The sequence below is a fragment of the Canis lupus genome, chromosome 9 (genome assembly GCF_003254725.2).
Source record: "Canis lupus dingo isolate Sandy chromosome 9, ASM325472v2, whole genome shotgun sequence".
NCBI lineage: Eukaryota > Metazoa > Chordata > Mammalia > Carnivora > Canidae > Canis > Canis lupus.
This window is the reverse complement of record NC_064251.1, coordinates 25,854,297-25,867,887: the sequence shown is the minus strand read 5'-3', so window position 1 is coordinate 25,867,887 and position 13,591 is coordinate 25,854,297. Positions and strand designations below refer to the sequence as shown.

The window sequence follows — 13,591 nt, the reverse complement described above, 5'->3', positions numbered from 1 at the left end:
GCTTTGGGACGCGTCCCTTGAGGCCCACCGGCCAGTACTTAGGGTAGAAAGTGTCCCAGGAGATGAAGTTCCTTTGGGCCGCGTTTAGTCTTTTGTTCCGGTGCGGGGAGAAGGGGTGGCTGTGCGGCTCCCCGCCCCCCAGTGCTTCCACCTGCGGGCGCCGCGGGAGTGGCGCGGGCACCCGCGCACAGGTGTTCCCCCCAACACCGCCCGGGGCGCGCCCCCCGCCCGCCGCGCGCGCCACTTCCTGAGCGCGCCCCGGGCCCGCGGCCCCGCCCTGCGGCCAGGCCGGGCTGCCGCAGCAGCGGCGACAGAGGTACAGGTGCCTCCGCCGGAGACAGCCGCCTGCCAGCCCGCGGGCTTTGGCTCCAGGCCTTCACGGCCGCTCTCCCGCCTCACACTCCGGCCTCCCCGCAGCCCGGCCAAATGCAGGCCGTCGCCCTCCCCGAGGAGATCCGTTGGCTCATGGAAGGTAACGCCCTGGCCCGGCCCCAGGCCCCCCTCCCGGCCCCCTGGGAAGTCCCGCAGGTGCAGAGCTGGAGGCCCGAGCCGAGACCCAGGGGCTCCCAAGACCGGCCTCTCTTTTCGGCTCCATCATCCACAGCCTTCCAGAACCTCAAGACTGCTGGAACCCTCAACTCTGCAGACCCAGATTTCATCCTGTCCGCTCAGGGTCCCATTCACTCCCCCTCAGTTCCACATTTTTCTTTTTCTTTTCTTTTCTTTTCTTTTCTTTTCTTTTCTTTTTTTCTTTTCTTTTCTTTTCTTTTCTTTTCTTTTCTTTTCTTTTCTTTTTTTCTTTTCTTTTCTTTCTTTCTTCTTTCTTTTCTTTCTTTCTTTCTTTCTTTTCTTTCTTTCTTTCTTCTTTCCTTTCTTTTCTTTCCTTTCTTTCCTCTTTTTAAAGATTTTATTCATGAGAGACACACAGAGAGAGGTAGAGACACAGGCGGAGGGAAAGCAGGCCCCATGCAGGGAGGCTGATGTGGGACTCGATCCCAGGACTCCAGGATCATGCCTCCAGCCGAAGGCAGACGAGCCACCCCGGCGTCCCCACATTTTATTTCTTCCTCGAGGCGTCTCCACCCCCCCTCCACTTCACCTTCCAGGCTTCTGAACAACGTCTGGCCAGGTTCTTGGCGGGGGGGGGGGGGGGGCCTCCATGCGACCTTGCATGGTCTTTGGCCAGACCCTTTCTCCTCGGGACAGTACCCCGACGCCTGTGGGGTTTTGCCTTTCCTCCCTCCCCAGCCCCGAAGCCCCTCACCTTCTTGCTCCAGGTCCTGGAGGCTCTCGGGGGCTGTGAGGGGCTCGAGGGGCTCGTGGGATGCTGTTGGCCAAGGCCTGGGGCTAAGTGTGAGTTTTGTCGGTGCCGAAGGCCCCAGCCTCCTTTTGCCAGCCTGCAGACTTCTGCGGGTCTTGCTGTCTACCCAGGGCAGGTGGATGCAGTATTAAGTTTCTAACTCTTCTAGAAATGCCCCACACTGGTGTGTTTACCTTCAAACTATGGTGCCTAAGCAGTCCTTTTAAGAGTTAAGGCCATATTCAGCAACACTCCACAGATGCTTCTAACACTGGAAAGAGACTTTTTGCTAATGGGCAATATCTCCAGCTCCATTCACACTGCTTTCTGGCAAAAGTGATTTGCTTTCCTGTAACTGACCTTCCTGGAAGGACAGAGGCCTGGAATCTGTCCTTGCATAAGCGTCCCAGGAGGAAACGACTCTGAATTAAGCCTTTTGGCATCCAAGTGACATTTTTGACACATATTTAACAGATGGCCTGCTTTGGGCAGGTCAGACTTTTGGCAAGGAGTTTTTTTTTTTTTTTTTTTTTTTTTTTCAGTTTCTCTCAATGTAATTGGTTTTATATCTCCATTACCTTGTTATCTTGGTATAAATGCCTCCTAATCAAATATTTGGCAGTCCTTTTGGTCTCTGTTTGTAGCACTGTTTCCATTCTGGATTGCTTCTATGTAAAAGCTGTCAACGAGGTATTTCTTTTGAGGTGAAGTTTCCAAAATCCACTTTACTTATATGACCCGAGTAAATCTAAACTTTCAGAGTAGAAAAGTATTTGTAGGGTGAAGCAGCATCATCTGGGTGTCTGAGAAGAAGCAATCCAGCCTCTCTTTCTGCCATTGGTTCAATATTGTATGTTGAATGTAAAGAGAGACTCAAAGTGTGATGGTTTCTGGGAGAGAAGGAACTGTGGCAAAAAATGTAATTCTGCCCTTGTGTTTAAAAATATAAAGTGATTATTTTTATTGGTATCTGTCATTTGATGAGAGGAAACCTATTTTACCAGCTTGTTAAACTATACTTCCGTTTTGTGTGCAGCTTTAGTAGGAAATTCTTTTTTATTTTCAGAGGCTTGCAATGAAATACACTCCTTCAACATTTTTGATGTGCAGTTCTTTATTGTTCAAAACTGACACTTTGGTAAACAACTCATTTCTGTACCTGCCACCTTCCTTTAGCTTAGATTATTTTCTTGTTAGCTGACTGTTTTTAATTGAAGTCTTCAGATCTCCTTCTAAAGCAGAACCTTTGTTTGCTGACAAGTAGAGCAGGGTATGAATGGAGATTAATTGCATGTCACATACTTCTGTGTCAAACTTGCTGTGTCTTAACAATCTGTGTTGGTGCCTGGGTCTTTAGAATCTATAGAGGAGTCTGAGATTAAATTTTAAGGAGCTTCGTTGGTTAATGTATTTCTTTAAGGCCTTTTTTTTAAAGTTTGCAATTAGAATCTGAATCTGAAGGAGAGGGGGGATTCCAACCAATAATTCTATTGAAAAATGTTTGAGGACTATGTTTTTGAAAGGTTCATGTAATCATAACACATTGGTTATAGGTTTGTTTTTTTTTTAATGATATATAGTCTCTGGTGTAGACCAACAGAATTATTCATTATACTACAAATAATCTGTGGATATTAGAAACCCATAATGACTTTCAATTTATTGTCTGTTGCTGTGTACTTGTCTCCCCACCACACACACTTTTTAAGGTTAACTGTTGACAATTAGAAAATATGTAGGTCCTGATCTCTATATCGTCACTCAGTGGAGAAAGTCACAGGGTGAGAGAGCTGCCACTTTAGTGCTGCCACATGGTTGTGGGGGTGGAGTTTCCACAATGAATTACTACTTTCATAAACCAAGGCATAAGCATTCGCATGGTGATTTAACGCTGGCCATCACGGCCATAACTTAAGCATTTATTTATTTATAACTACATGAACAGAAATGACAGGGGTGTTTTTTGACATAATATGTGTGCTTTTAAAAATAAAATATGCAAAGCATTATGAAAGGTTTATGCCAAAATTTTGCATAATGAAGAAAGGAACAGAAATGTTGAAGGTCTAAAATTAATTTTAAGGATAAAATTTTAAACATTTGAAAATGTTTCATTTGACCTAGAAACTCCACTTCTGGGAATCTATGTTACTGAATTTAAAGGACATGAAGTATATATGTACAAGGATCCATCTTAAATGTCCAGGAGTTGGGAAAGGCAGGGCAATGGTATGAATGAATTATCCATCTTATGGAATATTTTGCAGTCATTAAAAAGAATGTGATAGGTCTGTATGTATTGGCTTGGAAAGTGTCCATATTTTTAAGACTAATAATATATACAATCCATTTTTGTTTGAAAACAAGAAAGTGAACCAACTCCTCCCTCCCATATATTATATATATTTTTTATAAGCCTGGGAAGAAGTAAGACTATACACCTAGCTGTTAACATTGTTTCTTTGGGAGGAAAATGAGAGGATGGGGGAGGCAGACATTATTACTTTTGTTTCATACATCTTCATGTTGTTGGAACTGTGACAATGACCATGTATTATTTTTGTTAATCAGATAAACAACTAGTAGGATTATTTAAAAGAAAAAGGTACAAAAGACAAATAGAAGCTTGGAGAGGTCATAGCGGTCTAGAGCGCTAAAGGACCATTCACCAAGGTTATGATTATGTTTTTCCCTTGTTAGCGCTGGGAGTGGAGTGTGTGGAAGTGTTTTTTTTTTTTGTTTTGTTTTGTTTTGTTTTGTTTTTTAACATCTTCTTGGCTATTTGGCTAATATTAAAAGAGCAGGAGTACTTTAAGAGTAACTCAGGAAACAGCTTCCTCAGATTCTGTCAAGCTCTCTTATAGAAATAGTAACTAGTCCATATCAGCAAATAACTACCTTCCAGATAAGTAAAATAAAAGGTGTTTACTGCCTTATTGAAAGAGGAGGAAATATTCAGGTCTGTTTTCAAATTATCAGCCTTCAGATGTAGAAGCTATCTTTTTGTTTTTGTTTTGTGATAACCATACTGAAAACAAAAACAATGGAGTGCTGGCAGTTTGCATAATCTTCATTCCACAGATATAAATACAGTTTCTTTCTTGTCTTTCTAGTCTTGCTTTTGAAGTCAGAAGGACCAGAGGCAAGTATGAAGGAGGTAGGACATATATTTCTTCAGCTCACAGTATGCTGTGTGTGATGGAATGGGGCCTACTGACTTCACCTTCATAGCTAATAGGTCCCAGCTACCTCCAAAGTCCCTAAATCCTGCTGGGAATATGGAGTAAAGCCAAAACAACATCCACATCCAGGCTGCATTTAGTAGCAATTGCCATGTTAATACTAATTATTATATGCCTATGGTTACTTATTTTTATTTTATTATTTGTTTTTTTAAAAGGTTTTATTTATTTATTCACGAGAGACACAGAGAGAGGCAGAGACATAGGCAGAGGGAGAAGCAGGCTCCCCACCAGGAGCCTGATGTGGGACTTGATCCAGGACCCTGGGATCATGACCAGAACCAAAGGCAGATGCTCAACCATTGAGCTATCCAGGCATCCATGGTTACTTATTTTTAAACTTCTTTGGAAAAAAGCAGTCAATATTCCTTTCCTTCTACATTATTCTCCAGATTTGTGTTGGTCGATGCAGAGCCAGCCATAAAATCCTTTTCAATATAGTAAAATTACAACTCTGCAATTTGCAGGAGTGAGCTGCTCTGGATAACTGAGGATATTCTCCTTAAGCACTCTTAACTTTTTATCACAAATATTTGTGATCAGTCTTTTTCTAAAATTGTATTAGGAATTTTTCTTACTTCCTCAACCAGCCAGTCTGCTTTGAACACTTTTAACTCAAGAGTTGTTACAGTGAGTATCACTTATCGTATTTGTGGAAATATATTGAGTTGTTTAGGGATAAGTCTGCCATAATTGCCCTGAGGATGCTTTGTGAATGGCAATTCTGTTTTGTTTTTTTATTTTTGTCACTTTTTTCCTACTGCGAGGCTAGGCCTATCACTTTACACCATGCTGAGTGTGTCTGTATCTGCTGGGCTACTAGAACATCAGGTAATCAAGCTTGTTGGAATTGGTATGTATAAAAGAAGACACAAAGGGCTCTCTGGATGAATACAGTACCCGGATCTTTGGGTGTGGACTTTGTGACATGCATTTTGGCTACTCAGTCTTTCTTACTTAAATTGTGATATAGGTAAATAGGTGATGCTACTGAAAAGTGAGACATAGCCATATTTCTTTTTCTTTTTTATGTTAAAATCTTCTCTGATTATAAAAGTATAATTGGGATCCCTGGGTGGCGCAGCGGTTTGGCGCCTGCCTTTGGCTCAGGGCGCGATCCTGGAGACCCGGGATCGAATCCCACGTCGGGCTCCCGGTGCATGAAGCCTGCTTCTCTCTCTGCCTGTGTCTCTGCCTCTCTCTCTCTCTCTCTCTGTGTGTGACTATCGTAAATAAAAATAAAAAATAAAAAAAAATAAAAGTATAATAATGCTCATTGTAGAAAATTTAGAAAACACACAATGATAACACAGTCACCCATAGTCAACAACTGTTAAATTTCCAAGAATTTCTTTCAGTTTTTTTTTTTCTTTCAGTTTTTATTATGTGTACGTACTTAAAAGTTGGGACATATTGTGTAGATAGGTTTAAATACCGATCTTTCCACCTAGAGTCTTTCCAATTGCTAAGGTATCTTTTTTTTTTTTTTTTTTTTTCCAATTGCTAAGGTACCTTGAGCATTTTCTTAGATCATGAAAATTTTTTCTTCCTGATGATTTAGAAGTTATACGTTCAGGTTTTATTCCATTAGTAGTTTTCCTGTTAAGGCTTAAAAAAAAAAAAAAAAAAAAAAACTCCACCATGTCCCTTTGATTTAGCAACATTAAGAATGAAACAGCACCTTTTGGCTCTTTCCTCCAGTGTGAAATGTCAAATTGCTGGTATAACCTGAGATTTTTTTTAAAAAATATTTTATTTATTTACGAGAGACACACACACAGAGAGGCAGAGACACAGGCAGAGGGAGAAGCAGGCTCCATGGGGGGAGAGCCTGATATGGGACTCCATCCGGGGACCCTAGGATCACGCACTGAGCAGAAGGCAGATAGATGCTTAACCCCTGAGCCACCCAGTTGTCCCTATAATCTGAGATTTTAAGTAATCTCAAACACCCACCTTGGGGCTCAAACTCACACCCGGAGATCAAGTGCTATGCTTTACTCACTGAGCCAGCTCTAACCTGAGACTTTTATTTTTTATTTTTATTTTTTTTATTTTTATTTTTTAACCTGAGACTTTTAGACTCAGAGAATTGTTCATGTTTTATTATGTATATTATATTATATTATATTATATTATATTATATTATAATAATTATTTCTGACATTTGTGTAATATTTTAAAATCATAGTTATAATACTGTTTTTCCCTTTTATTTGTTCATTGCTTACTTTTTGTACCATGGCTTTTTCATTCTTTTTTTTTTGGCTTTTTCATTCTTAAACTTTTAATTTTTATCTCTTAGATATTTAGACTGGATTAATATGGTAACCACTAGCCACAGGTGGCTATTTAAGCTTAAATTAAATCAAACAAAAAATTTCCTTCCTCAATTGCAATAGCTACATTTCAGCTGCCAAGTAGCCATACTGGGTCCTGGATTGGACAGTGCTTAAAGTCCTAGTAGATGATGATCTAGAATATAATGCTGAGTGAATTTCTCAAGGAGGGTTTTTTGACACTATACTTAATGATCCCCTGTGTGTCTGAGAATGTGTCTATCCAGTTTCATATAAACTTAGGTGTGGGCATAAAGTTTTTGGGTTATACTCTGCACATTCCTTCTCCTTCCTACAATTCATCCTCTATAAGTGTCCCATTATCTTCTAGTCTTCAGTTTTGTGGAGAAGTCTGATACTAGCCTGGTGTATTTCTTTTTCTTTCTTTCTTTTTTTTTTTAAAGATTTTATTTATTTATTCATGAGAGACATGGAGAGAGAGAGAGGCAGAGACACAGGCAGAGGGAGAAGCAGGCTCCACGCAGGGAGCCCGATGTGGGACTCAATCCCAGGTCTCCAGGATCAGGCCCCAGGCCGAAGGCCACCCTAAACTGCTGAGCCACCTGGGCTGCCCATGTAGCTCATTCCTTCCACCTCCTGCCTGGATGTTTATAAGATATTTTTCTTTATTCTCAGATATGTCACTAGGTAGTGTCAAGGTCTTAGATTTTTTAATAATTTTGCTTGGTTTGTAAGGAACCCTTTTGATCTATAGACTCAGGTATGTCTTTAACTTGGGAAAGTTTTCTATTATCACTACTTCTCCATTTGTTTTATTTTGTCACATTGGGTTTTATACTATGTGTGTATTGAACCCCAATCTACTCTCTCTGTTTCACCTTTTTTATTGTTTTACCTGTCACTGACTTCATTATGATTTTTAATTCAGCATTCATTTTTTTTTTAAATTCCATGTATTTTTTTTCCTTTTCACTCATTGTTTCATTTTCATTACATCTGCAAAACTCTGGCTTATAGATATAATGAATTTCTGTATGTTTTTGAGAATATGAATTCGAAATTATCTATATGTTTCTGTTCTTTATTAAAAGATTTTATTTCTTTATTTGAGAGAGAGAATGAGAGAGAGAGAGAGAGAGAGCGTGTGTGCGTGCACGAGCAGGGGATAGGGGCAAAGGGAGTGGAAGAAGCAGACTCCCCTGCTGAGTAGGGAGCCCAATGCAAGACTTGATCACAGGGTCTGAAGGCAGATGCTTAACCGACTGAGCCTCCTAGGCACTTCTACATTTCTGTTCTTTACTAATAAATCTACTTCAGAGGGAGGCATTTTCTCTAGTTCTTCAAGATGGTCTTTTGTCTTTGAACTTTAGTGTTTTCTCATAGGTTCTGTATGGTTCTTTTTGTGTGTTCAATTTGCCTAGATTCAAATCCTGTCACTTTCTTGGTACCTGTTTGACTTTGGGTCTCAGTTTCCTCATCTGTAAAATGGGAATAATAATAATAGTACCTATCTCATAGATTTTTACGTGAAGAATAAAGGAATGAATATTTGAAAAGTTACAATAGTGTCTGGCATGTATTATACATCATATAAATATTTGGTAACATTTCAAAAATTCTTTTTTTTAAATTTTATTTGTTTATTTATGAGAGACACACACACACAGAGGCAGAGGCACAGGCAGAGGGAGAAACAGGCTCCACACAGGGAGCCTGACGTGGGACTCGATCCTTGGTCTCCAGGGTCACGCCCTGGACTGAAGAAGGCGCTAAACCGCTGAGCCACCCAGGCTGCCCTAAAAAAGTCTTTTTTTTTTTTTAAGGTGTATTTTACTTATTGAGACAGGGGGAGAGCAGGAGCAGCAGAGGGAGGGGCAGTTGTAGACGGAGAGGGAGGAGCAAGCTCTCTGCTAAGCCACCCAGGCATCCCATAAAATGGTACTCTTGTATTACTTCTCTGTTGAAAAAAAGGAAAGGTTTACTTTTCTTTGTCTTCCTTTTTGTTTTTTAAAATATGTATTTTTTGGGATGCCTGGGTGGCTCAGCGGTTGAGTGTCTGCCTTTGGCTCAGAGCATGATCCCGGAGTCCTGGGATCGAGTCCCACGTCAGGCTCCCTGCATGCAGCCTGCTTCTCCCTCTGCCTGTGTCTCTGCCTCTCTGTGTCTCTCCTGAATAAATAAATAAAATCTTAAAAAAATAAAATATGTATTTTTTAATTGATAGAAATATTTGAACTTCATTGTGGGTATAGCCTAGATGTTAGGTAGACTTCCCAGACCTTTTGAACTCTATGCATGATCTATTCCCCATGGAAGCCCAAACATTTCCTCAAAATCCTAGTATTTCTCAAGGAGCATGCATTCTCAGGATTGCTTTTCCTTCTGAGCTCTTGGTTGCCTCGAGTCGTTGCGTTGTAGGCATAAACTTGTGGCATAAACAGCCAGCTTGGGTGATTTTGTCTCTCAGGGGACTTCTGGTGATACATGGGATACGTTTTTTGTTCTCACAACTGGGGAAGATGCCACTGGCATCCAGTAGGTAGATGCCAGGAATGCTACTAAACTTCCTACAATGCATAGGACGGTCTCCACAATGAAAGAATTATACCACCTCACATGTCAGTAGTGCAAGGTTGAGAAACCTTGGTCCAGACATATCCTTTTCCTCAGTTTCCACAAAAGCCTACCTGTGTGAAGCCCCTGTGACAGTAGAAGACATCACTGGAGATTCAGGGGGTACAGGGAGAGGGAGGAGGGGTTTACATAGCAGTAATGCAAATTATTTCAATTTGAATATTAGTCATCCTGATTCCTAAACCCTTTTGCTATTCCAGTCATCAGATGGTGCCCTCTGGCCCTTCACCCTATGTGGTTCTCAGCCTTATGCCTTCTCACATGTACTTTCTCCCTTTATTGTATCTGGAGCAAAACCAAAAAAACAAAAAGAAAAAAAAAACCCAACTCTGTTTCCCTTGCCATCTGAAAAGATAGTTTAGCTATTTGCTTATTGTTTAGGTTCCCCGCAACCACCTACACACAGAAAAACAAGTTATTTTTCCAAACGGTGACAGTTCTCTAAGAGGAATTCTGGTGCCAGCTATTAAGATAATAACATTTGTACCTCATTATATAAGTGTAGCACTTAAACAATTTTCAATCATTTTAAATATTGGAAAAATAAGGTAAGTTTCAAGTTTTACCATCATCTGAGAATCTTTACATATTGACATAACTATCATAGATGTAATTTTTTCACGTTATAAGCCATTACACCCTACAGAAATCTTATAATTTCTGCTACATTTATTCATATTTATTTCCCCTATGTTTCCAAGTTCATTGCTTGCTTTTCTGGTTTGTCAGTGCAGCATTTTAGGTTAGGTGATTATAACAGATGGATTTTCAAGTTTGGAGTCTTTGAGTTCCACTGTTTAAATTTTACTATCCAGCTTTTACATGGAAGATAGGACAGATGTGGGCTTGGGAACAAAGTGGTCTTAACATCCAGAGAACAAGCTTTCCTGAAGGCTGATGGGCTTGATAAAATCATTTATGAGTTACTTAAATTCTCATCTAGGGTCTCCTCCTAACATTGGTGATATTCTAATATTAGGATGTTACAGGGAAACAAGGTTTTAATTCACATAATAGAAGCTTTGCTAAAATGTGTCTGGTGGCATATAGTTGAGTTGAAATTAATTAAGGTAGTGTATCTTATAAATTAGTATGTGAAGTATGCTAGGGGTATTTAGCTAATAAAAATATCTTTTTGTCTGATTTATTTTGGTTGTTTTTATTAAATGCAATATATGTCCAGAAAAATGCTTAATCACTAATATACAGCTCAATGAATCTTCAGAAAGAGAACACATCCCCTAAACAAAAGCAAGACTTTGTCTACCAAAATTTCCAGAGACCCCCGTGTCCTTCAGTAACTACTCACACCTATAGGCAAACACATCTCTAATTTCTAACAGCAAAGTTCAAGTTTTGCTTATTCAGTCATACATAGGTCCTCATGTATCTGGCTGTTTTTGTTCAATATTATGCAGAAAATCTCTTAACTGAACTATAATAAACCTCCTTAAAATCATAGTGCCTTTAGGAGCTCCTCGGTGGCTCAGGTGGTTGAGCACCCAGCTCATGGTTTTGACTCAGGTCACGATGTCAGGGTCAGAAATTAAGCCCCCGCATTGTCCTCCATGCTCAGTATGAAGTCTGCTTGAGATTCTCTCTCTCCCTCCCTCACTCGCACTCTCTCTCTTGCTCAAATAAATATGTAAATAAAATCTTTTTAAAAAATCACAGTCTTTAAAATAATTTTCTTTTCTTTTCTTTTTTTTAAGAATTTATTTATTTATTTGGGAGACAGAATGAGGGAGAGAGAGAGAGCACACCAGCAGGAGCAGAGGAAGAGGGAGAAGCAGGCTCTCCTGCTGAGCAGGGAGCCCCAACATGAGGCCTGATCCCAGAACCCTGAGATCATGACCTGAGCCAAAGGCAGACACTTAACTGACTGAGTCACCCAGATGCCCCAATAATTTTCCTTTCTGATAACTTTTTGTGTGAGATTCTTCATCCTTTAACCCATCCATCCATTCTTCCTGCCCTCCCTTCCTTCCTTCCTTCCCTGTACTTTATTAAGGTATGATTTATACATATAAAATGCACTAATCTTAAGTGTTACAACTGGATGATTTTAATATAGGTATACACTTGTGTGATTACACCTGGATTAAGATATAAACATTTCCAGTACCTTGGAAAGTTTCCTTTCCAGTCAATAGCCCTCCCCAGAGGCAACCACTCTTCTGACTTCTGTCATCATGGAGTAGTTTTGCTGTTCTGGAACTTCATAAATCAGTAGGATTTCTTTTGTGTCTGTCCTCAACATCATATTTTTGTGATTTATCCATGTTGTTCTGTGCATCAGTTCTATCTTATTCTTTTTGCAAAGTAGTATTCCATTGTGTGAATATTCTATAATTTGTTTATTTTTTTGCTGATGGAATTGAGTTGTTCAGTTTTGGGCTATTAAGAATACAGCTGCTATGAACATTCTTGTATAATTTGTTTTGTGAACATAAGCACTGATTTCTCTTGGATAAATATCTAGGAATAGAATTACTAGGTCATAGGGTAGGTATATGTCTAATTTTATTAGAAACTCCAGTTTCCCGAAGCAATTGTCTTATTTTATGCTCCTGCCAGCAGTGTATGAGAGTTCTCATGGATATATTTTTATTGTGGAATGTTTACATAACATAGAAATATGTTAGGCTATTTGATTTTTTAAAAATATATTTTATTTATTCATTCATGAGAGACACACACAGAGAGAGGCAGAGACACACAGGCAGAGGGAGAAGCAGGCTCCCTGCAAGGAACCCCATGAGGGACTAGATCCCGGGACTCCAGAATCACGCCCCAGGCCGAAGGCAGGCAGTAAACCGCTGAGCCACCCAGGGATCCCCCACTACTTAATTTTTTAAAACATAGTAGTGTTGTATACTTTTCCATTTGAATCCATCTATCCATGTATATATATATAAATCGCTGCATGGTGTTTCAAATTTTATTTAACTATTTAACTAAAAAATATTTTTTTTATATTTCCACAGTGCTGTAGAGAACATATTTATAATGTGCATCTTTGTGCACATGGGCAGATATTTCTGTAGGATAAGTTTTTAGACACTCAAATGAAGATTGCAAATGTGTTAACTAGAATTTTAGTTTGGCCACTATTTAAAACTTAATCTAAAGTACTCTCTGTGTTTTAGTTTCTGGTTTTTGTTTTGTTCTGTCTATGCTGTGAGTATACAGGTTATGTCATTTTTCTCATAGGAGGTAGAAGGAGAATTAAAAATATAAACATCACACACTTCTTGGGTCATGGGGCAGAAACAATCAGCAGGTTGAACCAAACCACAACCAGAACATGCTGATAGTTTCTCTGTTGTTTGCTGACAACTTCCTGCAAGTCATAACAAAGCTGGTGGGTATGATGTTAGCCTTGCCAATAAATTTAGCTCTTAACAAAGGGCAAAAAATATATATGCCTTAAGGATTATAAAATGCCAGATCAAAAACGTATTACCAAGTTTAAAATAAGTTTTAAACAAGCTGAAAGTCATTTTTCCCCACTAAGTTACTTTTATTTAATTGATATGAAAATATACAAGATTTCCATGAAGGCTTCCATTATTGAGTTAGAAAAAATGAAACACTGAAATTTAGGGGTTTAATTTTAGCAAGACATTTAAGAGTGACTGCAGAAATCCAAATGATCTGATGTCTTCAGCGTACCTGTGACGGGTAATCAGGAGTTTTTGTTCATTTCTACCAGAAGCTGTCAAAGAGACTTCTAGAAGTTGGACTAGCAACCAGGCTGGTTTCTTCTGTAAAATAAGAATATGTAACTTAAAGGGAATAGTTGTGATATTTAATTTAATGTAAAAAATACCCAGATATCTTAGTAGTAAAAAATGTGACCCAAAGGATATAATTGTCTTCCAAACAAACAAAAGAGTAACCTTGTAAATGAACAAGGCCAAATATTTGGGAGAATGTCAGGAACTTTTCACCTGTCTACAAAACCTAGTGGTTTGGGGTTCATTCTGTCAAGAATCTTTTTAGCGGGGCTTAGATCCTGTAGCAGTCCTTCCCATGGGTGCAATAATCATTTTATGTCTACAGTTTTCTGCATACCCTCTGTTGCCTTCTGTTTTCTTTTCCTACTCTTGACT

At 39.5% G+C, this 13,591-nt stretch overlaps 1 protein-coding gene across 2 annotated transcripts in view; it reads left to right on the top strand.

The window, feature by feature from the left end:
* The first annotated feature begins 259 nt into the window (after positions 1 to 259).
* The window catches only part of SKAP1 (src kinase associated phosphoprotein 1), a 287,224-nt gene continuing 273,892 nt past the window's right edge, over positions 260 to 13,591 (top strand). The window contains exon 1 of one of the 2 annotated variants that reach the window (XM_025439745.3): positions 260 to 472. In XM_025439745.3, the coding sequence (XP_025295530.1) occupies positions 427 to 472 (46 nt within the window). In that variant the 5' untranslated portion in view covers positions 260 to 426. The remainder of the gene's footprint in view (positions 473 to 13,591) is intronic. The other variant, XR_004818749.1, reaches the window with a different exon arrangement.